Source organism: Panthera onca, chromosome D1, assembly GCF_046562875.1.
Source record: "Panthera onca isolate mPanOnc1 chromosome D1, mPanOnc1 haplotype 2, whole genome shotgun sequence".
NCBI lineage: Eukaryota > Metazoa > Chordata > Mammalia > Carnivora > Felidae > Panthera > Panthera onca.
Window position 1 is genome coordinate 55,076,447 of NC_138348.1, and position 24,361 is coordinate 55,100,807.

At 41.7% G+C, this 24,361-nt stretch overlaps 2 protein-coding genes and 1 pseudogene across 2 annotated transcripts; 1 reads left to right on the forward strand and 2 right to left on the reverse strand.

Annotated features, from left to right (window-relative positions):
- Nucleotides 1-3,918: 3,918 nt before the first annotated feature.
- On the reverse strand, nucleotides 3,919-4,881 carry LOC132662346 (olfactory receptor 52B4-like). Its single transcript, XM_060607821.1, has one exon. It carries the CDS (start codon nucleotides 4,861-4,863, stop codon nucleotides 3,919-3,921), a length of 945 nt encoding a protein of 314 aa, XP_060463804.1. The 5' UTR covers nucleotides 4,864-4,881.
- A 3,767-nt stretch (nucleotides 4,882-8,648) lies between these two features.
- LOC132661340 (myosin regulatory light polypeptide 9) lies at nucleotides 8,649-9,290 on the forward strand. Its single transcript, XM_078433137.1, has one exon. The coding sequence runs from the start codon at nucleotides 8,759-8,761 to the stop codon at nucleotides 9,275-9,277; it is 519 nt and encodes a 172-aa protein (XP_078289263.1). The 5' UTR covers nucleotides 8,649-8,758; the 3' UTR covers nucleotides 9,278-9,290.
- A 1,406-nt stretch (nucleotides 9,291-10,696) lies between these two features.
- LOC132662347 (RNA polymerase II subunit A C-terminal domain phosphatase SSU72 like protein 2 pseudogene) lies at nucleotides 10,697-11,324 on the reverse strand (annotated as a pseudogene).
- Nucleotides 11,325-24,361: the final 13,037 nt, after the last annotated feature.

A 24,361-nucleotide genomic window follows, 5' to 3' on the forward strand; every position in this document is an offset into this window, starting at 1 on the left:
TAAGCTCAAAATAATCAGTATTCCACAGTGGTATATGTTGGGATGGCATGTTTTGAACTCTTTCTTATTGTAGTGGCCAAGGGCAGGCCGCTCCAAAATGCACCACTTTGGCACATTGATGATTTTAAGTAAAATTTACTTGAGAACAGCCAATGCAAAAGAACACGCTGACATCACCACCACCGCCCCTTGCTTCCAGGAAATAATGAATCAATCTTCCATGTGAAAGATACCCTCCCTGTACCAGAGGGTAAAGAGACATCCTTATCACTAGAGGTGGGAATTTGAGCTGAGAAGTCTGTATAAACAACCCTTGTTACATTTTACTAATTAACCTCCCCAGCCCAAGTTCTGTTTCAAATTCCTTCCAAATTGAAGCTCCCAAAGTTTTCTTTGTCCTGTTAACTCCTCACAAATATATTGTCTCTTTGTTTAAAAGTATAAAAACTACCTGCCTTAGTTATTTACTGAGGTCTCAATTTCATTACTTGGCCTCTGTACACATATAATAAAACTTCAGATTTTTTTCCTGTTAATCTATCTCTTGTCAATTTAATTCTTAGTGCAGTTGAAAGACCTTGACTGGCAGAGGAAATTGCTGCTTCCCTACAATATTGGTTTTCCTGCTCTCCTCCTTCCTATCTCTTCAGGAATGTCTCTTGCCCCTCCTCTTCCATACACTGCTTTCCTCACCTTGCCACTATTCAGATTGGCCACTTCCTATTGTCAAGCCCTTGACCTGGCTAATTCTAGGTACCTGTCCACATTCAGCACAGGAATATGCAGGAAGAGTTCTCTCTCTCACAGTTGGGAGACTCACACTTCTCACAGAAGTGACTGTCCTACCCTATCCCACAGTGCTTTCTACATTATTTATCACATTGTGTTTTAATCCCTTAATTTTTGTCAACTCTAGTTTATGGACTCCCTAAGAAAGGGGACTGTGATACTGATTATCTCCAGGCCTTAGCTTAGTCCTGGTAATTTATAGTGGGCATAATTTAATGTTTGTTGAGTTATTCCTTTATTTACAAACTTTTGTTTGTTTAAGGTGTGTTTATTGAACAATATATACCTAAATATGTTTTAATCCTAAGAGTGTTCTTATATAAATGACTTGGATCCATTTATACAAGTAACTCATTCAATAGCTTACAGTGGTGGTAGTGCCTAGTATTTTTTTTTTTTTTAAGCAAGTTGGAGCGGGAAGGAGATGGGATGACATTTGGCTTTTGTGAGGAGCATTCAGGCTGCACTATGGAATCGAAGACCCAGAGTAAGTGAAGGGAAAATACACATGGGAAACAACTTCTTTTTTCTTTATTTTAGAGAGAGAGAGAGAGAAAGTGTGAGCGGGAGATAGGGACAGAGGGGGAGAGAGAAAGAATCTCAAGCAGGCTCCACATTCAGTGCAGAGCCTGATGCAGCACTTAGTCCCACAACCCTGGGATCATGACCTGAACCAAAATTCAAGAGTTGGATGCTCAACCAACTGAGCCACCCAGGCATCCTGGGAAACAACTTCTTAAAGCAAACATTTACTTGCTGCTACTCAGGATGGCAATCTCAGCATGAGTTCACATCCATGTCTGTGCTTGTCAGGCATTTGTGTTTCATACAAAGAGGGTTTGAGGAGTTGTTTTGACTCCATCTCTGTGGAATGTCTTTCCAGTACACCATTACATCCATCATTTCAAAAATAATGGTCTCATCTTGGGCTCATGCAATGGCTCCTGTGTCTAGCACAGACTCTATTCTACCTTCCAAAATAACATGCTGCTATAAATGGAACTGGTAAAAACACATGTTGTGGTTCCACTATTCAAGTGTTGGCTGTAATAGGCCAGCTCTCTAGAGCATCACAGTGTCCCCCCATTTCCTCTGGCCAAGAGTCAACATCATATCAGTAGGATTATCCCTTGTCAAGAGTAGGAAGACAATTTCCAGTGTCTGTGACCAGTGTTCTACAAACAATTTCTTTTCCCTTTTTAGGGATTAATACTTACCAATGGCCCTTTCACAACTTACTGATGTAGGTCATGAACAAGTGAAGTGATGGTATCTTATAGACTGCTATAGTTAATATTCCACCTTTTCCTTTTTTAATGTTTATTTATTTATTTTTGAGTGAGAGGGAGAGCACAAGTGAGGGAAGAGCAGAGAGGGAGAGGCAGACACAGAATCTGAAGCAGGCTCCAGGCTCTGAGCTGTCAGCCCAGAGCCTGACACAGGGCTTAAACCCATGAGCAGTGAGATCATGACCTGAGCCAAAGTTGGACACTTAACCCACTGAGCCATCTAGGAGTCCCAATATTCCACCTTTTCCAAAGATACAACTACATATGTGTCTGTCTATATTTATGAGTATGTTTATATTTTTTTATTATTTTTACACAGATACATAAAGATACATACAGAAAAATATGGACAGATGCATACCAAATATTTAACAAATCTAATTGTCATATTTGAGATGAGTTCTTTTTTCCTGCTTTATTAAAGTATAATTGAGAGGTAAAAATTTATATATTTAAGGTATACAATGTGATATTTTGACATATGTATACATTATGTGTGAATGATTGCCACAATCAAGCTAATTAACATATCATTCACCTTTCATAGCTGCAATTTGAGTGAGGGGGGTGAGAACACTTAAAGTCAAATCTCTTAGCAAATATCAAATATGCAATAGGTTTTTTAAATTTATTTATTTATTTATTTATCTGTTTGTTTGTTTTGAGAAAGAGAGAGACAGAGAGAGAATCTCAAGCAGGCTCCACGCTGTCAGCATAGAGGCCAATGTGGGACACAAACTCACAAACCCATGAGATCATGACCTGAACCAAAATCAAGAGTCAGACACCTAACCAGGTGCCCCTATGCAATGAAGTATTATTAACTCTCATCACCATGCTGTCCATAAGATCTCCAGAAGTCTTTCGTCCTGCATAACTGAAACATTGGGCCGTTTGTATGTGATTGTCCAGGGATATCACAAGATGTCTCAGAGGACATGAATTCAGTGAGGAATAATTTAACAACTTCTAAGACCAGAGCAATACCCTCTTTTTATAGGGGCCAAGGGAGGGTGCCCCAAAATGTGCCACTTTGGCACATTAATTATTTTCAATAAAAACTACTTAAGAAACAGTCAATGCAAGGACACTCAGACCCTTATCTGTCCCCCTGAAAGTAGAAAACAAATCATCCATGTGAAAAATATCCTCCCAGTGCCAAGAAGTACAAAGACATCCTTATCACCAGAGAAAGGTATTTTAAAGTTGAAAACACTGTAGAAACAAATCTTTGTTCTCCTTTTCTAATCTACTACCTCAGCCTTAGTTCTACTTAGAATTCCCTACTAATTTAAGCTCCCAAATACCTGTTTTCTTTATACTGTCAATTCTTCACAGATGTATTGTCCCTTTGTCTAAAAACTATAAAAACTACCTGCCTTTGTCATTTCTTTAGGTCTCAATTTCATTATTGGGCTTCTGTGCACACATAATAAAACTTATTTTTTTCTTCTTCTGTTAACTAACTCAAGTCAACTTAATTCTTACTCCAGCTGGAACACCTTCAAGGGCAGAGAAAGAATTTTTCCTTCCCAACAATTTCATCTATAACCAAAAATCAGACTAGTGACATAAGGACACATGACTCTGGAAATTCATATGTCCAGCCACAGGCTCTGTTCAGGAGGTAACCTGTTCAGTCAAACATGGCATGGCTCTCTCTGTTGCTTTGACAGAAGATGTTAAGTCCTCTCATCTCCCTGGTGAACCTGCCCCAGAAACAGAATTCACTAGGCTACTTCCTAGTAGTTCAGCTTGCCATTAGTGTTTCCACCCACTGCTTCCTCAGACCACATCATGGAGAACTAGAGGTGCTGAAAATAATGTTCCTCTTCCAAAGTCATTTCTGCTTTGGAAAAAATACGTGAACCACCTGCTCTCGGATTTGCTTGGTCTTAATCCCATAAATGATGGGATTCAGCATAGGTGGAACCAGAATGCAGACATTAGCCAATAATATGTGAATATGAGGTGGAATGTGGCGTCCAAACCGCTGAGTAAGGGTTGTAAAGATCGCAGGGCCGTAAAAGAGGACAATGATGCAGACATGGGAGCCACATGTGTTGAGAGCTTTGTGGCGAGCATCTCGTGAAGGCATGTGGAAGACAGCATGGAGAATCAGCAGATATGAAACAAAAATTAACAGGACATCTAAGACCACTGTAGACACGATGACAAAAAGCCCATACCAGATGTTCACGCTAATGTCATTACAAGCATATTTGGCCAAGCCAATGTGTTCACAATAAGTGTGTGGAATAATCTTATTTTGGCAGAAAGTCAATCTTTTCAAAAGAAATATTATGGGGAAGATCATACAAAAACTTCTCAGGAAGATGGTCACACCAATTTTCCCAATGAGTGCATGTGTAAGAATAGTGGTGTATCTCAGTGGGTAGCATATGGCAATGTAGCGGTCAAATGCCATCACCAGCAAGATCCCTGACTCAGAGATGAAAGTGCAGTGGATAATGAAGAACTGAGTGATGCATCGATCCAGGGAGATCTCCCCAGCACGGAACCAGAAGATGGCCAAGGCCTGAGGTACTGTGCACGTGGAGAGGACAATGTCTGCTCCGGCCAGCATGCAGAGGAAGAGGTACATGGGTTCATGGAGGCTGTGCTTTGTGAGGATAATGCAGATGAGCAGGCTGTTCCCAAGCAGGGCAATGACATAGGAAATGAAGAAGGGGATGGAAACCCACACATGCTGGTCCTCTAGCCCAGGGATGCCCAGGAAGTGGAAGATTGTGTGGCTAACATCAGTGTGGTTTAAGGAAATCATACCTGTGGAGACTACCAGAGATATCACCTTTGATTCATTGACAGAAATGAAAATACAGATTTTCTTGTAATATTCCTTGTGAAGTCACAAGGAGCTTTTGGCATATCGCATACTCTTCATCTTCTCTGAACATGCAAACAATAAGAAACACAAAAAGTCAATAGGACATGTTCTCTACCTCAATAAGTAATAGTCTAATTGACATGTATATATCCCCAGCTAATCAAATAAAACATATTATTGTATTTTCCTCTCAGAGGATTATGAATATACAAAGGAAATCATTGTATGTATCTGAAAAGGCTGTAAATAAGGTGTTTCTTGAACTTGAACTTGACCTTTTGGTAGGTAGTTTAACATAAGGAAAAGAATGAAAAAGGAGGGAAACAAGAAAATGTGGGTATTCAAATCAAAACATAGCCTGTTCACTGAACAGTGTTTATTCAGCTCCAGGTAGCTTTGCATAGGGAATACTGAAGAAAGTAGGGTAGGTGTTTATACAGGCAGATTTGGCCTAATTGATGAAAATGAGATTTGATATCTCTCTGACTTCACCACATTCAGTTGGCTCACTTGTGACGAGAGTCAACAGACCTTTAAGAAGTAACATTGACAGAACCTGTGTGTACCTGAATGAGGCACTGCTCATGTTCACAACCTAAGAAACTAAGTTTAGAAATTATTGAATTTGGAAAATAAGGCATTATTGTTGGGAAAGGATGTCCATAATATTTGGAAGAATGAAAAGTGGAAATTTTATCAATTAGTTCTTAGTGTACATTCACTCATTCACTCAGTCATTTAGGAAGCAGTAACTATTTTTTAGACACCATATTACAAACTGGGGAAATAGAAAAAAATGGGAATTTGCCTGAGATCTGTGCTCATGGTTTCAGAGAAAATCAACTTCGTAAGCAGATAGGTTGAAGAACTGGAGATAAATGTTAATTCCCCCTATTGAAGGGGTAGTTTAAAATATCTAACTTAGTAGCTAAGGTGTATCTTATGCTCATGAACATTATTTCTTCCACTCCAGTTACCCTCTTGGTGCCCCTGATTTTTCATTCTGGGGGGGAAAAATCATCTCGAATTTCCACCCTCCAGGTGCTGGGAGAAAGTGTTTGCTATCAGAGTCACCAATCAAAGGAGTCCACTCAGCGGGCCTAAGTCAGGGCACTGTCTCCTATAGAGCATATGGCTGCTCTATGAGAAGGTTCTCTCTGGTGAGGGCAGCTGATCTCCTGCAGGAAAACCAGTGGGGTGGCATCAGAGGTATGTGAGGGTAGGTATGTACCCCACAGACCTGATTGTGAAAGGAAAGGAGAAAAATGGCAAGAAGGAAGAGGCCATGGAAGACATAAATCAACAAAGGCAGAGCTGGAGAGGGGGGCATATTATGGAAACCAATGATGGTCATGGATTTGGGGAAAGGGAGAAGCAGAAGACATTTTATTAATTGGAGCCAAAGAGAGAAGCCAGGTGGCTCAGAGGTTGAGAATTTGCCTGTTTGCTTCATCCTAAATGTCCCACTCAATGCTGCTCTCCCATAGTTCCCTTCTCACACCTGCCTGAGGTGTCCTGGTCTACTTCCCATACCATGATTTGGGAAGCTCAGCAGAGATCCCAGTCATTCTCTGGGCTCTCGTCTTGTTTGCCAAGAAAGATTTGAAGTAAGTCTATGTCATTTCTGTTTTCTCATGTTTAGTCAATTCACTACAGCACTTGCCATATATTGATTACTTCTCTTTATTTAGCACCCTTCATTAACCTCACCTGCCCATATAGCTTCCCAGACCTCCTCTCCACTTCTGCTCTAACGAGACAGATTGGTGTTTCTGGTCTTTTACCATTCTTAGTGCATGAGAGTCCTATCTCGTCTGGCCTGCTCGGAACATAACACCAGCCCAATCCTTATCTTGATCTTGGAATCTTCCCCTCCACACACACACATCTAATTCACTCACCAGCTCTTTGGAGATGACATTCAGCTTGTTGAGGAGCTGGGCATTGGGCTGTTTATATTCTTTCATGAGACCTCTTGAGGGAGGTAGTTACATCAGGACCCCAGGGACACAGCTGTCTCCATCACCCTTGCCCTCTTCCACATGGTCTGGATCCCAGATCCCTAAGTGCCATTCTCCCTCCCTAGCCTTCTCCTGACTATTTTCTCTCACACTCCTCCCACCTTCTTGGATCTCCATCCCACATTGAATGTTCACATTTATGATGTTTCACTAAAAAAAGCTTTCCCAGCTAAACCAGCCTTGCTACAGGCCTCTTTTAATCCCTTCACTGACATTAAATATAATTAAATTAGGGTTGCCTGGGTGGCTTGTCGGTTAAGCATCAACTTCAGCTCAGGTCATGATCTCACAGTTCATGGGTTTGTGTCCTGTGTCAGACTCTGTGCTGACAGCTCAGAGACTGGAGCCTGCTTCAGATTCCGTGTCTCCCTCTCTCTCGCTCTCTTGCTGTCTCAAAAATAAACATTAAAAATTTTTAATGTAATTAAATTAATGGATAGTAAACTTATTTTCAATCTGCAATATGAACACATGCAATATGCAAAGATGACTTTCAATTTTTTTTCATGTGAAGGATGATGTTGCAGTTATATTCATCCCAGGATTGGTCATGAGATTCATATTTTGTTTTTGTTTTAAATTTATTTATCTTAAGAGAAAGAGAGAGAGTGGGTAACAGGCAGAGAGAGAGAGAATCCCAGGCAGGCTACTCTCTACCAGAGACTCAGGGCTCATATTCATGAACCATGAGGTCATAACCTGAACTGAAACCAAGAGTTGGAAGCTTAACCAATTGAGCCACCCAGGCACTCCAAGATTCAAATTCTGGAGTCACAATGAGTTTTCATTTTTCCTAAGGGTTCCTAAATGTCCATGCACAATTTGTAGATCATATATGATTCTTGACATTTGTGACCCATTTTTATTTCATTTGCCACCTAGTAATGCTTGGTCACCAAAAATCCACATTTATGATTGCTAGAAGAAAAAATTCTCCTGCTTTCTTTATATTCTTTTATAAGTAATTTTATTTGGTTTTGCTCATCCTGACTGTAGGGTGGGAACTTTTTTTCAACTTGGAAGTAACTTTATATTCTAACTGATTATAAAACCAATCTTGTACATTATTGTTTTTAATCATATAACAAAGACAGGAAGAAAATAATCCCACCTTCAGAAAAATGTGTCTTTTGATATAAATACATACAAGTATATTATTATAGCTAGTTCCCCATATTTCATGCTCTTCTAAAAACTTATTAGTGAAAAGAAGGAAAAATTCTTTTCTACCCTTCAAGGTATACCAGTTGGACTAAGAATTAAGTGGACATTGATGCAGGATTGTTAAGCCCAGTAGTGAAGCCCCGTGTCAGGCTCTGTGCTGACAGCTCAGAGCCTGGAGCTGCTTCAGGTTCTGCGTCTCCCTCTCTCTCTGCCCCTCCCCCCATTTCTCTCTCAAAAAATGAATGACCATTTTAAAAATCTAAAGAAAAAACCCTTATAATTAACATAGCATTCAAAATAAGCAAAAGGAAATTGTTTCTTTAACAAGTGATATAGCCTATACTTCTAATTCTAACACACTACATTTTGTTTGTATGTTTAATGAAATCCAAAGGGCTCCTCATAATTTATGCCAGTGAAGAGACTTCCATGTTTACTTTCCTAGAGACCTCTAATTGTTTCATTCCAGTCTATTTCCAGAGGCAACACTCTCAAATTTTGTAAGCGGTACACTTTAAAAGTAATATGTACAGGTTGGTTTTAGGGGGCTGTGGGAGTAGAAGAGTGCTGATACCGGCAGCGAGGGCAGCGAAGGGGTTACCGAAGTGCTGGGATTCTTGCGGCTGTGCAGGGATTTAACCACCACCATGTCGAGCAAAAGGGCAAAGACCAAGACCACCAAGAAGCGCCCGCAGCGCGCAACATCCAATGTGTTTGCCATGTTTGACCAGTCACAGATTCAGGAATTCAAAGAGGCCTTCAACATGATTGATCAGAACAGAGATGGTTTCATTGACAAGGAAGATTTGCATGATATGCTTGCCTCCCTGGGGAAAAATCCAACTGATGAGTATCTGGATGCCATGATGAATGAGGCTCCAGGGCCCATAAATTTCACCATGTTTCTCACGATGTTCGGTGAGAAGTTAAATGGCACAGATCCAGAAGATGTCATCAGAAATGCTTTTGCTTGCTTTGATGAAGAAGCAACTGGCACCATCCAGGAAGACTACCTGAGAGAGCTGCTGACAACGATGGGAGACCGGTTTACGGATGAAGAGGTGGACGAGCTGTACAGAGAAGCGCCTATCGACAAAAAGGGGAATTTCAATTACATCGAGTTCACGCGCATCCTTAAACATGGAGCAAAAGACAAAGATGATTGAAAGAACTTCAGATTCCAGCCAAACGTTCCTTGTTGCCACTTTGGGTATTTCTGAGACGTTCTCTTAGAGTCTGTTGCATGCCCTTAGCTTTGCAGCTTTTGCCTTTCTTGTATTTATTCTCAGCCATTTTGGGCACATGCATCTCTATATTCAGACTGGAAATGGGACTTTTTATGATTTTCAGATAGAAAATAGGGCAATTTAACTTACCAGCCCCTCCCCCTCAATAACTGCAGTCTACACAGATTCAGTATATTTTTTCAGAGAAAGTTATTCACTCAATTTTTTCTGAACCATAATTAAACTTTATGATAAAAAAAAAATAAAAATAAAAATAAAAGTAATATGTACAGATGGGATTAAGTTTCCTAATCTACTGTTAAATAACAAAAATTCAAACCACTACATTGTAAAGATCTAATTGGCTTTATTACTCAATTCATGAATTAGGTAGCATCCCATGTACAGAGTAGAAGGAAGGTCCAAGGAGTTATACATATGCAAGGTTTTTATAGGAAGGACAATGAGGCAAAAAGTTATTAGTAAAATAAAAGAAACAACTGTTTCAGGCAAGGTCCCCTTCCCTCAGTGGGAATGGGAGGGAGTCTTATTAGGTGGATGACCTCATCTTCCTTTGGGAGATGGAGAGGACCCACATAACAGATTATCCCATTTGTACTGAGTACAAAATTCCAGACCGATTTATAAGTCCACTCCTGGAGAAATTGAAAATTTCAGTTAAGCCTTGGTTTGCAGTCCAGGGTGCAAGCAACACCACCTTGGGTCTGTGGCATTCTTTTTAACACCGCTGACCTTAAAATTGGGAGATCAATCTGAATTTTCTGGGTGAGCCCAATGTAATTATAAGGGTCCTTAAATGTGAAAGAGGGAGGCAGAAATGATGTCATGTGAAATGATTCAACTTGACATGGCTGACTCTGAAGATGGTAGAAGGGGACCTTGAGCCAAGGAACATGGGTGGGTGGTTTCTAGAAGTTAGAAAAGGCAAGGAAATTAATTCTCCCCCAGAGCCTCCAGAAAGAAGGCTGGGGAAACAGTGATGGCCCAGACCATATTGTTTGTTTGCTGAATATCCTTCAACAAATCACTTGTCCAGCATTCCATTATAAACTTTGACTTGCTCATCTGCAAAACACAGGCCATGACAGCAACTTCCTCACAGATCCACACTGGCGCTGAATTACTTCTTGTGCACCAAGTACCTAGAACATATGCCCAAGTTTGGACTGTTTCCATGACTATTACGCCTTGTCCCCGACTCCCAAAAAATGCTTTTTCTTGCTCATATCTCTTCCCCAGTGGTATATACCTAAAAATCACAGAAAGAGAAGTTCATGAAAAGGAGTTGAAACCTATTCTCACAGAAAATACAGACGAATCCGAAACCCCACGCACAAGTTCTTAATGAGCAAGGGACCAAATCCAGCCATGACCGTCAGTAAAAGCAGACTGTGTGAAGAATGCTCTTTCCTGTTTTCTCCTCTGCTGCCTGCAGCAGCTGATCCAGACTGTCTTCCATGTCGTCTGCCTGCTGGAAGCTCTGGCACAGCTCACAGATGAGGAACGCCGGGAAGGTGGCCTCCTCCAAGGTGTCCTCGATGTCCACGTCCACCACGTGCACAGCCCGGAAGGTCACCTGCTCCCTGGCACACAGCTCTTGCACCACTCGGTCGTATACCCTCTCCTCGCAGGTGAAAATGACTTCGAAGGAGTCGCTGCACTCCTGAAACCTTTCTGGGTGAGGCTTGATTCTCTCCTTCCTCTCCAAGATGCGCAGGATTCCGTTGCCACGGTAGCATTCCGGGTCTTTCCTGGAGAGGTCGTCATACATGTGCATGTACCTCGTGGAGAAATCGTACCTCATGGGATGCGGACGACAGCGTGTGGGTCCTGGGAGCCTCACCAGAGATATGGCTCCAAAAGAGCGCACGCTGAACCCTCTCTTCTGGAGGATACTGTGGGCTTCCATGCTCCTGTTCATGTTGATCATGCACACCACAGCCACCCCAAGAGCTGACGGGGACATGATGGCGGCCCCTGGGGGCTTCGGGGGCTGCCAGAACACTGTGGGTGTCCACCTGGTTTCGACTCTTCCAACCAGCACAGTGTTCGAGAACAGGCACCGGGCTTATATTCCATCACCCCCACCGAGCGGGCGGAGACTTCTAGGACTTCCTGATGGAATTGGTTTCATCAGGTGCAGTGCCATCCGATCCTGAGACCCATAACCTCATCACGACAGCCATGCACTCCTGGCATCAACTAAACCACTGGATCCCAAAAAGGATGTGACCACCCAGCACAGCCATGTGAAACCCGCAGTTCGCCCTGTTGGTTTACATGGTGAATGAGGGCTGAGGTTGACAGTGACCACATCAAGCAGGCTAACTGTAAGCATGTCACTGCTCTGCCATGAACTGGTCATGAATATGAGTGGAAAATCTGCTTTCAGATTTTGAAGGTACAACCAATTCAGTTCTACATATAAGTATCCTTGCACGTTAATGTGCATTTGGATTTTCCAGAAATGCCATTGTGTAAATCATAGGAGGATTGTATATAGTTTTGCCTAAAAATTCATCAAGTCATTCACCAGTACAAACAAATCACATACTGGACAACATCCCTGCTGATAGTATAGTAGGAGTCACCACATAGCATTTTCTGTATTTGATATTCTTAAAATAATGGTTTGCAAGTAAAATCAAGAATTGATGGAAGCTCTTCCAACTAGCAAAGTGCCCCAGAACAGGAACAGGGTTTGTGTTCAGTTACCTTTAAGGAGTGGGTGGAGACAAACAGGATTCCTTGACTGACTGAATATGATCAGATGGAGTGCCATCTAATCGTGCTAAGCATAACATGATCATTAGAACAGTTGGATGATTAAATCACTTGTGCTTCTAATTCTCTTGACAAGGGTGTTGCTAGAGGGAGCGCTTTTAAATCTGGAGTTAGCCCTGTTGGTTCAGTTTTGTATGTAATTAGAGAGAAGGGATAGGATAAAGGAAGGAAGGAAAGAAACTTCTGGAGGAAATGGATATGTTCATGGCAAAGATTGTGGTGATGGTTTCTCAACGTATATTTATCTCCAAACCCATCAAGTTGTATACACTAAATATGTACAGCTTTTTGTATATCATTCATACCTCAGTAAAATGTTTTTTAAAGGAAATCTTATTATAGCTATAAATGTCAACTAAGAGTATTGTATTGCAATGGCTTTTTGAGTCAGCACAAATCCGGCTAGTGAATTAAAGACATCTCAAAGACCTTACCAACATAGATCCCATGTTTCAAACCATCAAAAAGACCAATTTTATCAAACCATTTTTTTGCTTAAATTTTGTAATTCATATAAAAAGAGAACACACAGGGGTGCCTGGGTGGCTCAGTCGTTAAGCATCTGACAGCTCAGGTCATGATCTCACAGTTGGGGAGTTCGAGTCCCACATCGGATGAGCTTGAGCCCCGCTTTGGGTAAGCATGAGCCCTGCTTCAGATAAAACATGAGCCCCGGATGAGCCCCACTTCTCCCTCTTTCTCTCTCTCTCTGCCCCTTGCTCACTTGCACCCTCGAGAGAGAGAGAGAGAGAGAGACAGAACACACAGAAGAGGAGAGTAGATGGCAGTCACTAGGGGTTGGAAGAAATGGATATAAAATTTCAGTTATGCAAGATGATTAAGTTCTTTTTTTAATTTTTTAAATGTTTTTATATTTATTTTTGAGAGAGAGAGAGAGCATGTACAGGGCTCAAACTCGTGAACCGAGAGACCATGACCTGAGCCGAAGTCAGATACTTAACTGACTAAGCCACCCAGGTGCCCCAAAATGATTAAGTTCTAAAGATATTCTGTATAACATTGTGCCTATAATGAACAATACTGTATTGCACACATAAAATTTTAAGAGATAGATAGATAGATAGATAGATAGATAGATAAATAGATAGATACACAGACAGATAATAGATAGAGATGTAATCAACTCCTGGAGCACATCCCAGACCAATTAAATCAGAATCTCCAGGGTATGGAATGCATTGTGGTTCTAATTTTATTTGCTAATTTTTGCCATTCCTTTGCCCATGAAGCCTTTACTTTTCAAAATTTATTTATTGCCAGAATTTAGTCCATACACATTTGATGTAAGGACTATTGTACTTCATTCCTTGAGTTTTATTTATTTTACATTTTTGTTTCTGCCCTTGATTTTTGTTATTTTTATGATTTTTATCAAGTTGTTATATACTCCAGTCCGCCCTTATTAATTTGGAAGTTCTATCTTGATTTTCCATTCCATTAAATGGTTACCTGCACTTTCCCTGCCCTTCCTAATTAGATCATATTTCCCTATTATTATTTGAAAAAAAGTTTTATAAATCTCTTAATTCTTTTTCACTGACCTATTCCTAACTCCCAGATTTTGCTGAGACATTAAGTTAATTCTAATTCAATGGTCTTAATCTAATTTATTTTGGAGATAGCCCTTTTGATTTCTGAGTCCCTGTAACTTAGAATGGACTCTCCCTGAAGCCTCACCTTTTTCCATTAGACTTTATAATAAATTATTTAAATATTTAACTCAACCTTCACTGCCTCTGTTTTCTTGCTTTTCTTCCCATTCCTCCACTCCCATTTTGTTCTGGTTCACATAAGTGATATGTAACGGTTTTCTCTTGCTCCTTAGAATTAAAAATCTTTACCAGAGTATTCCTTTCTCATCAGTCTATTCCAGTACTTCTCAATCTTTCATTCTTTATCACTTACCTAATGTCTTTCATTCTTTATCACCTACCTAATGAGTCTTTTTAGACATTTTTTTCCAAATTCCTCCTATGAGATTTTAATAGCACAGATAAATCACATATTGGCTTATGTACTGTATCTAGACTTTATACATAAAAAGAGTGAGATTTTTTTTTCCCCACCACCACCGCCGCCAGCCCCCAAAATCATTTTCCCTTCCTTAGGGGTGATATCACCCCTGTTGAGGAAGTATGATCTAGCCTGAAACACCCTGAGCCTTTTATAACATCTCAAGAAATATTCTACTATTTCATTCTTTTTGATAGCTGAGTAATATTCCATTATATATATATATATATATATATATCACATCTTCTTTATCCATGCATCATCAGTCAATGGACATTTTAGTTCTTTCCATAATTTGACTATTGTTGATAGTGCTGCCATAAAAATTGGGGTGCATGTGCCCCTTTGGATCAGTATCTTTGTGTCCTTTAGATAAATACCTAATAGTGCAATTGCTGGATCATAGGGTAATTCTATTTTTAAGTTTTTGAGGAACCTCCACGTGATTTTCCAGAGTGGCTGCACTAGTTTGCATTTTCACTAACAGTGTAAGAGGGTTCCCCTTTCTCTGCATACTTGCCAATATCTGTTGTTTCCTGAGTTGTTAATTTCAGCCATTCTTACTGGTGGTATCTCATTCTGGTTTTGATTTGTATTTCCCTGATGATGAGTGATGTTGAGCATCTTTTCATGCATCTTTTAGCCATTTGTACATCTTCTTTGGAGAAATGTCTGTTCGTGTCTTCTGCCCATTTCTTAACTAGGTTATTTATTTTTGGGGTGTTGAGTTTGATAAATTCTTTATAGATTTTGGATACTAGTCATTTGCAATGACATGGATAGAACTAGAGTGTATTATGCCAAGCGAAATAAGTCAGTCAGAAAAAGAAAAATACCATATGATTTCACTCATATGTGGAATTTAAGAAACAAAACATAGGGGAAGGGAATGAAAAATAAAATAAGATAAAAACAGAGAGGGAGGTAAATTATAAAAGACTCTCAACTATAGAGAACAAACTGAGGGTAGTGGAGGGGATGTGGGGGAGGAATGGGCTAAATGGTTGATGGGCATTAAGGAGGGCACTTGTTGGGATGAGCACTGGGTGTTATATGTAAGTGATGAATCAGTAAATTCTACCCTGAAACCAATACTACACTATATGTTAACTAACCTGAATTTAAATAAAGTCTTGGAAATAAGTGAAAGAAAGAAGAAAGAAAGAAAGAAAGAAAGAAAGAAAGAAAGAAAGAAAGAAAAAAGAAGAAGAAAAGGAAAGAAAAGAAATAGTCTACTAGTGTTTAGTTCATTATTGTCTCCCAATCATTGATGCTCCTTACTCCTTCTGGTATTCCAGTAACTTACAATTTGTTATTCTTGATTAATTTTTTATATTTTTTGCTGCTTGTTTTGAGATACAGCTCAAATCTAGCTTGTATCTCAGAAAAGCCATTTCTTCCTTCAATTCATTCACTAAATTATTTATAAGAGAAATTATATTATGGACTCAGAAAATGTTTTTTGTCATCTTCCTCCTTCAATTTCTTTAATGGGATTTACCTTTTATCTGAGTTGTCTTCTTTCTCCCCTAGTACCTGTATGGCAGTGGGTGAATGTGCAGTTTGTTCTAAGGAACCATCTCTTGCTGCTGGGCCCACTGACAAAGGATTCATATACCCAGCTCACTGAGGCTCAAGTCTGACTGTTCCTAGACCCCAAATGGGAGCAGACCCAGAGATGGTGGAAGGAAAAGTGGTCTCTACTCCCCACAAGGGTGATGGCAAAAAACAGAGTAAGCAGCAGCTCTCCTCTGATGCACCTGAAGAAAGCCTTCCAGTCCCCTGGTCTACATTCTGCTCGTGATTTCACCTTGACTTTTTGGGTCCATGGAGAGTATAGTTTCAAGATACCAAAATCAATCTCTCCCATCTTCCCTCCTTGGATCTTAAGCCTAGGCACTAAGTTAATAGCATTCAGAAAGCACTCCCACACACCATCAGGCCTTCGTGTAACCAAGATTCCCTCCTGTGCTATCATTTTACATCTCTCTTATAGTACATGGGACAGATATAACAATCTACTTATGCCAACCCTAAGTGAGTCCATCTCTAAGATACCAATACCGTCTGTTTCATTACAGGGTGGTTGAAAATTGAGGTTTATGTCCTTCTTACTGTGGTCTCACTGAGGAGGACCCAGCTGGGTGAGGGGAACAGGACCCAGGCTGAGGAATCCTGGGTAGGCATAGAGCCACCAGATGCAGTGACAGCACCACAGGGTGCCTCCAATCAGCTGAGTAGACACCAGTAGGTGCTTTGTCTTTAACCAGAAAGGGGAGTGAGAGGATGCATCCCCAGGACCAAGCTGCCAGTTCTCACCTTTCCCCTGCCAGGCAGTTGGAGGTGCAAGGCCTGAGGCACACAGCTGCCTCAGCCTGAGGAAAGACTTGGGTGGCCGGAGGCCCAGCTCTGGACCACTGGCTGCCTCTCCTCCACTACGACCCATGGGAAAGGGAAAGTTTAAGTATGGCAGGTGAGATCTTGCAGGGTGAGAAAGAAAGCATCCCAGACGGGCACTGGGGCCTGAGGAGTGAGGGGGAGGAGGAATAGATCAGCAAGAGGAGAACCAGACAATGAGTATTCTCAAGGCCAAGGGAGGGAGTCTCCGTGAGAGTGGAGTGCTATGCCACTGAAGTGTCTTGTGGAGTAATAACACCCAAAAGGGGGTATTGCATTTGGCTAGGAGCAGTCTGTAGAACACAGTGTCCCACTTACACTGAAGCCTAGAAAGCTCAAGATGTGGCACTGGAAATAGAGTTTATAAAAGAAAAACATGTTTTGGGGCACCTGGGTGGCTCAGTTAGTTAAGAGTCTGACTTTGGCTCAGGTCACAATCTCACGGTTTGTGGGTTCCAGCCCCACACCCGGGGTCTGTGCTGCCAGCTCGGAGCCTGGAGCCTGCTTCGGATTCTGTGTCTCCCTCTCTTTGCCCCTCCCCAGCTCACTCACCTGTGCTCACTCTCTCTCTCTCTCTCTCTCAAAAATAAACATTAAAAAAAAAGAGAGAGAGAAGAGAAGCATGTTTAAAGGTCTCCTCTTACCTGCTTTCAAAATAATGAATTACTCCCCTAGAACTTCCAAAAGTAAATCATTTTTTTTTTCACACTCAGAATAAACTCTTGGCTTATAATATCTATAGTAGATGGGTTTCAATCCATTGTAGATATTCTTTTTGATGTTCATATTGTCCTGACTTGAGGCCTCTGTCTCCATGCTAACATGGATGGGAAGGGGTAAGCCTGGAGGCAGAGACCAGTTACCACTCAGGTGGCCAAGGATGAAACCTAAACCAGTCGGTACCTTGGAGCTTTAGGACATCTGTGGATGAGCAGTAAGTATATCCAGCCTCCACAGCTAAGCACAATGGAGTAGCTTATGCCACACTAACCCTCCTGTCAATAGTAAGTGTAAAAGCTGGATAAAATACATAAAGTCACTGAAGGTATTAGGGAGAAATCAAGCCAGGCAGGCCTTAAAGGAGAAAAATTGCTGGAGAGAATGTAGGTGTACCTAGACAATGCCACATTTGCCTGTGCTTTTTCCCTCAGAGCATTTGCTGAGTCCAGGTATGGAGAATAGACTACGCGGAAAGAGGGGGCTGGGCTTGTGGCATTTCCAGTGGGCTGGAAAGAAGGAAGCTGGAGTTCAGAGATGCCATGGAGTCTGAGACTTGAGATGGAAGAGGGAACCTTAGAGAAATGAGCCCAAAATTTAGCATGTAATTTCCCCTTGAGGTGTTTTTCAGTTCCTAACCTGTGCAACTCCAAGGCAAGATTCCCCACACCTAAGTTGAAAGCAACAGCTATGAGGGTAAACAGCTATGCAAAAGTTTTAGCAGCTCTATGTTGCTGGGGATTCAGAGGTTATAGGTCAGGGCCTGAGAAGGTAGGGTAACACTTGTAAGCACTCCAGGCTTACCTCTGAGACAGCAGAAGGGCTGTGCTCTAGGAGTAACGGCAACCAATAAAAGATTAGCGCTAACAAAGTGGGATCAAAACCTGCCAGTACTCTATCTGCCTTTTTGGAGAAAGAGAACATTAGCCAAGAACATGAGCCAAAGCTTCTACAGTTTTTCACATACAATGATTTTATCCACACAACCCAAATCAAATATTACTAAGCATGCCAAGAAACAGTACCAAATAACTAAAAATAATGAGGGGCAAAAAACAACAGAAACAGAGCCAAAGATCTAAATATTGAACCAAACAGACAGGGATTTTTAAATAAAATGAAGACCCAAGTCTTCAAGGTGAAAAAGATGTGAAAAAGAAGCCCACATCCAGGATCTCCAGAACCTCAAGTAGCTAGCTACCTGTTGCCACCACCAGAAGATACACAGAAACAGTCCCGCTGAGTGATGGTCCAAGCCTTAAATAATGCTATGAATTGAGCTACCAAATGTGAGCCAGGAGGATTCGTATCTTGGACCTGATGCCTGTATTAAATAGACCTCTGTGATCCCATTCACTAAAGCCTTTATCCAAATATTTGTCCTCTAGATCTTACCATTCTAAAGAGAAAAGAAAGAATTACCCCCATAGAAAGTGGACTAAGGGGAAAAAAAATTATTTTCAGTATATATTTGCTTAGCCTCTTTCAAAACAAAAACCTACCCCTAGAATTAGAAACCAATTGCTCAGCACCCTTGGGCAGCCACATTTGAAATTCTTCTCTGCAAATGGAGTTATGGGGGATGGGGAAGTGTCTGAATTTGAATGAGAATTTACAGTGCACCATATGTTAGTGATGGAGAGGAGAAAATGGGTTTCAGAAACATTTAGGAGTAATCTTGTTAAGACTTCATGACTGATTGGTTCTGGGAAGGTCCAGAATGACTCTCAGGTTTCTCCACAGAGTGACTGCCCTTGAAGTCCTACAACGAACTAACATGAATTAAGGAGAAGTAGGAAGTTGTTACTTTTGCCAAGTTCAACTTAAAGCATAAACAGGAAAAGGTATGCTGATGCCGTTTAGATATTGAATTCTGAAGATTACAGAAGAAGCCTAAGATGGAACTTCAGATTTCAGTGGCATCAGTGTATTCAGGTGAGAGTAGATGAACCAAAAGGAAAAACAAAATAAAATAAAATATAAAATAAAATGTATCTGCTAAGTATTTGTTTATATCTCATCTCATTTCAAAAACCAATTTGAGTCAGCAGGAGAGCATGTTGCACAAGAATAAAAATCATCTGAGGATAGTTGCCTAACAGACTTTAAATTTAGGGTGAAAGAGGAACTGTCTTAGACACAATAAGAGGAATTCAGGTTTTGTTTCATTGAAGCAAAGGATTCAGAAAGTTTTAAGAAGTTGAGACTGAGAAAAATGTTGAATTCGGTGGAGAGTGCCAGTGTGGGAGGAATTAGGCTTTAATTTGGCACAGAAAAGCCCTCAGGGAACTCTGCAAGAATGCTAAAGTATAAGCTAAGGTGTAAGCCAGATGGCAGCAGGCTGTAGAGGGAATAAGGACAGACAGCTGGCTTGTGAAGGGCGGGAGGTGGGGAGGGGGGCGGGTTTTAACTTGAGATTTGGCCTTGAAAAAGGCCCAACACATGAGTGGAAGGTTTGTTTTGAAAATAGGAGGTACTAAACTGTTTCATCCTGAGGAGATTTAAACAACCATCCAGGAGATCAAAGACATTTGCTATAGCAAGGTCCTAGATGAGATGAAAGGAAGTTATTAGAAGGGCAGTGTGGGATGCAGTGATCTTGAATAATAGGGACACTCTGTCCCTGAGCCAAGAGGAAGGTAATAACAATTACTATGGTTACTGTGTTGGCACTCTTAGCTGGTAAGCATAGTAAAACTTTAGGTATTTTATCCCCTTTAACCGTAAGGGCATAGAATTATCCACTGAGGGACTGAGAAATCAAGACATTGCCTAAGGTCGTTACCACTTGTACCCAATTGATATGATTAAAATATCCTAAGCCTTTGGCCAGTAGGTCCCACTGCCCCCATGGAGATCATAGGTGTTGATGATTCTAAGTTGGAAACTGGGGTGGTTGGAGGTTAAAAGAGAGCACACCTGATGCCTTCCTATATTGATGATACAGCAAAGATACTACAGTTTGAATACAGAGCTTGATAAGTGTGAGAAGTTAGTTGAGGATGAGAAAACCACCCTCTTCTGTACCTCCCTTTCTTCCTGCCTTCTTTTAGTATTCCCACCCTTCATCGTTTCTTCCCTTCCACCCTCACCACCCACACCTTTGCGGCCCCTCCGCAGTTTGCCCACCATCAATGTTCCTTCCACTTCCCACCAGCCTGGTTCTCCTCCATGACCCCCACCCACCCCAACATTTCTATTTACTCATCTGACAAGTAGACTGCCTTATCCCCACTCAGGTAGTTCCTGACTGGACAGAAATCTGACATATTTTCACATTTCAGTGACATTACCTAGGAAGGAAGTAAAAGTCAGTGAACCGTAAACACCCACCACCCCAAGACCAAAGTTCAGGGGCCATGTTCTGAGTCAGTGACCCACTGGTATCACCAGAGTAAAGCTGAAGGGGACCAAAAAGATGTGCATGCTACTTTTAGAGACTCTGTGGTAGAGTTTTAAGGGGGACATGAACAACTTTCTCCTCCTCAGCCAGAGGCAACGCATACCACAGAGCTCAGAGGTAAAGGTCTCTAGCACCACTTTCCTGGGGAGTGAGTGGCACATTTCACACCCATCTCAGTGTTCTTGCCTACTGTTTTCTGGACTGGGTTTTAGTCTGTTGTGAAGCTTAATTAATAAGGAGAAAATGTTCCTCTGGTTGACTGAAAGAGGCCAACCCCTCCCCAGGTGATATGAATCTAGATGGAACCGAAGTGACTTTCTTTACAGCCATTTATTGTAGGAGCCCCACAATAAGATGGGGAAGAGGCAGGACAGGACAGCCATATCCAAGGACACCACTCTGAGCAATCTAGAGGGTCAGGAGACACAGAGAGCCACCCCCTCTGCAACATGGGCAGAGGGTTCCCAAGATCCTGAAAGCAAGTTTACTTGCTTTTTGACAGGCTTTTTTCTAGGTCAGACCACAAAGCCTAACAATCCCTAATGTGTCCCTACTGCCAACTCCTGTGTTCATTCCAAGGGGAGACATATTGTCTCTTGAGCAAATTTAAGAACCCTGTATGTTATGGAAGCTTCTATGCTAGGATGATTCCTCTGGTCATTCCAAGACTCTTCAATGCTTTTCAGAAGATTCCTAGGCTCCTGGTAGAATCAACCCTACTCCCTCGTGTTCCAGATGCAATGAAGCCTCTTAACCAGGGAATACTGAGTCCAGGAGAAAAAGAGAAGAGAGAGCACAAGGGCGGAGAGGAGTTGGGTTCACACTGTCCATTCAGGGATTCCTTTCCTACCTGAGTAACAACTCAGGAGCACCAGGTGGGGTTGGGGATGCAGAAAAGGAGGGGACTTTTGTCCCTAACAGCCCATGCCATCCATCATTGCCATCATTCTGTGAGCCCCTTCACACTCTTTCTCAGCCTCTGTGCCTCCCACAAGGACCTGAATTCTTCTTCTCACTGCCCAGCACCCTAAAAAGGAACACCCCACCAGAACACAAAGGCACAGGGAGAGGGGGATGTTTCTGATGTCTGCTTCTCTGAGGCCCACTTCTTTTTTTTTTTTTAATATAATTTATTGTCAAGTTAGCTAACATACAGTATATAGTGTGCTCTTGGTTTCAGGGGTAAGTTGCCGTGATTCATCACTTACATACAACACCCAGTGCTCATCCCAACAAGTGCCCTCCTTCATGCCCATCATCCATTTTCCCCTCTCCTCTCAAATCCTTAGTTTGTTCCTGTGTTTAAGAGTCTCTTATGGTTTGCCTCCCTCCCTCTCAGTAACTTTTTTTCCCCCCTTCCCCTCCCCTATGGTCTTCTGTTAAGTTTCTCAAGTTCTACATATGAGTAAAAACACATGATATCTGTCTTTCTCTGACTGACTTATTTCACTTAGCAAAATATCCTGAGACCCCCATTTCTTTTGACACCCTTTAATGTCCAAGTTCACCAATTCAATCATATTTTTCTGTATATTCCTAACTCTTCCAGAGTTTTGGCACTCCATTCTACTACAAATCTTTAGCCTACATTTTTGACGTACCATAAAGAGAAGAACCAGGCCCAAATAAAAGGGCCACTGTAGTACAGAGAGGAGAAAGGTAATTGGAAGAAATAAGGAGAGGCCATTCTGTAAACACGGGACATTAATAAAGCTTGAGTTTTGTGGAGTTATTCTAACCCTTTGTACTTTATATCAATAATATTTTTATGGGAAGCCACTACTCTTTTAACTCAGAATTTTTCTTCTGTCTTATCAACTCAAAAACATCTGAATCAATTATTAACAATTTTTTTTCTTCAATTATACCTAGTGTACAGAGTATGGGATTAGTCATAATCCTCATTTTGGAGCACGGAAACATCATCAGTGTGTATGAGGCCCATCTATATTTTATTCCTAGTACCCATTCCCCCCATACATCCTCATTCTAATGTATTTACTATATTAACTTAAGCTTGCATTTTACTCTTATAAAACATATATAACTGTTGTTCGAATTGTTTTAATTATAAAACGTGTTGTTCTAAAAATGTCATTCTGTTTCTTACTGCGTTTCACTCATCACCATTTTTGAGATCTCTCTTGCTGGGGTGCCTGGGTGGTTCAGTCGGTTAAGCGCCCGACTTCGGCTCGGGTCACGATCTCATGGTTCGTGGGTTCAAGCTCCGCATCTGGCTCTGTGCTACCAGCCTGGAGCCTGCTTCCGATTCTGTGTCTCCCTTTCTCTCTGCTCCTCCCCTGCTCATACTCTATCTCTCTTTCTCTCTCTCAAAAATAAATAATAAAGATTTAAAAAAATTTTTTTAATCTCTCACCTGCTAATACTTACATCTAGTTTATTATTTTTACCTCGTATATTCCCTTAATTACCTACTCTCCCAATGCTGGACACACCCAGTTCCCAGATGTCACGAAAAATTCTGGGACACATATCCTCATACCGGTCACATTATGAACTCTTGTTAAGAATTTCTCTGGGGCGGGCATGGTGGGTGCTGCTTGGCCGAAGCCGGACAGCGCTCAGATGTGTCCGGCTGAGGGTTTTTCTCACATATCCAGGCTGTTCTGTCTTCCGGTTGTAAGCCTATTGTTTGCCACGGCCTCCAGAGTCTTACTGAGTTACAACAACGTGCACCCCTGAAGTGTAATGGAAGGAGAGGCCTGCAAGAGGACTCTTACTGAACCTCAGACTCCAGTTGGAAAACTGCACGGCAGCATTTCAGAGGAGCTGGTTTTGCTGGTTTCAGGAATTCTGTTACCAGAAAAACTCTCCGCCCCAAGCCGGCTCCAGCAGTTCAGTTGACAATGGCTGAGGCCAGCTCCTGACCACTGAGCCTGAGGAGTGCCAGATCCCAGCTCTTGTACACAGTCAAGAAGTAATCTAGCAAGAAACGCCCTCCCTCTGGAGCAAAGGGAGAGTCACTGTCTCCCCCACTCCTACCCAGGAATGCACCGTTGAAATATCAATTACATAGGGGCCCTTTTCCCTACAGGAGAGTTGTGGCCAGCTCAGAAACCACAGAAAGGGAAGCCTCCAGGGCCTTAGAGCGGCCCTCGAGGTGCCCCACACGTGGCCTCCACAGAAGTCAACCTCTCCCTGGACCCTCCTGGCCTCCATCCTTCTAGCCCCGGATATCCAGAGTCAAGGCTCAAAGTACGAAGAAGGTGTTGATTCTGAAGGTAAGATTTTTGCAAGGATGGACCCTTAGATTGTCAGCATATGTAATAGGGATATATTATATCTGTATATCATATAGGAGTATGAAAAATTTTACCAGCATATGAACCAGGTAGAAAAGCATGAGGGCAGGCCCATGGGAGAAAGACAGTTATGCATGTAGTGAATGTGGAAAGAAGTTTTCCTGGAGCCCAGGCCTTGTTGAACATTGGAGAATCCACACTGGAGAGTAACCCTATGAATGTAATCACTACCAAAAAGCCTTCAGTGTGCGTTCCACCCTCACTGTGCATGAAAGATTCCACACTGGTGAGAAGCCCTGTACTTGTAACTACTGTAGGAAAGGCTTCAGTGTGAGGGCACACCTGATTATACATCAGAGAATCCACAATGGAGAGAAACCCTATGAATGTCATGGGAAAGCATTT

Coding starts and splice junctions, on each gene's coding strand:
- LOC132661340 (XM_078433137.1), top strand. CDS start 8,759: ATGTCGAGCAAAAGGGCAAAGACCAAGACCACCAAGAAGCGCCCGCAG.
- LOC132662346 (XM_060607821.1), bottom strand. CDS start 4,863: ATGATTTCCTTAAACCACACTGATGTTAGCCACACAATCTTCCACTTC.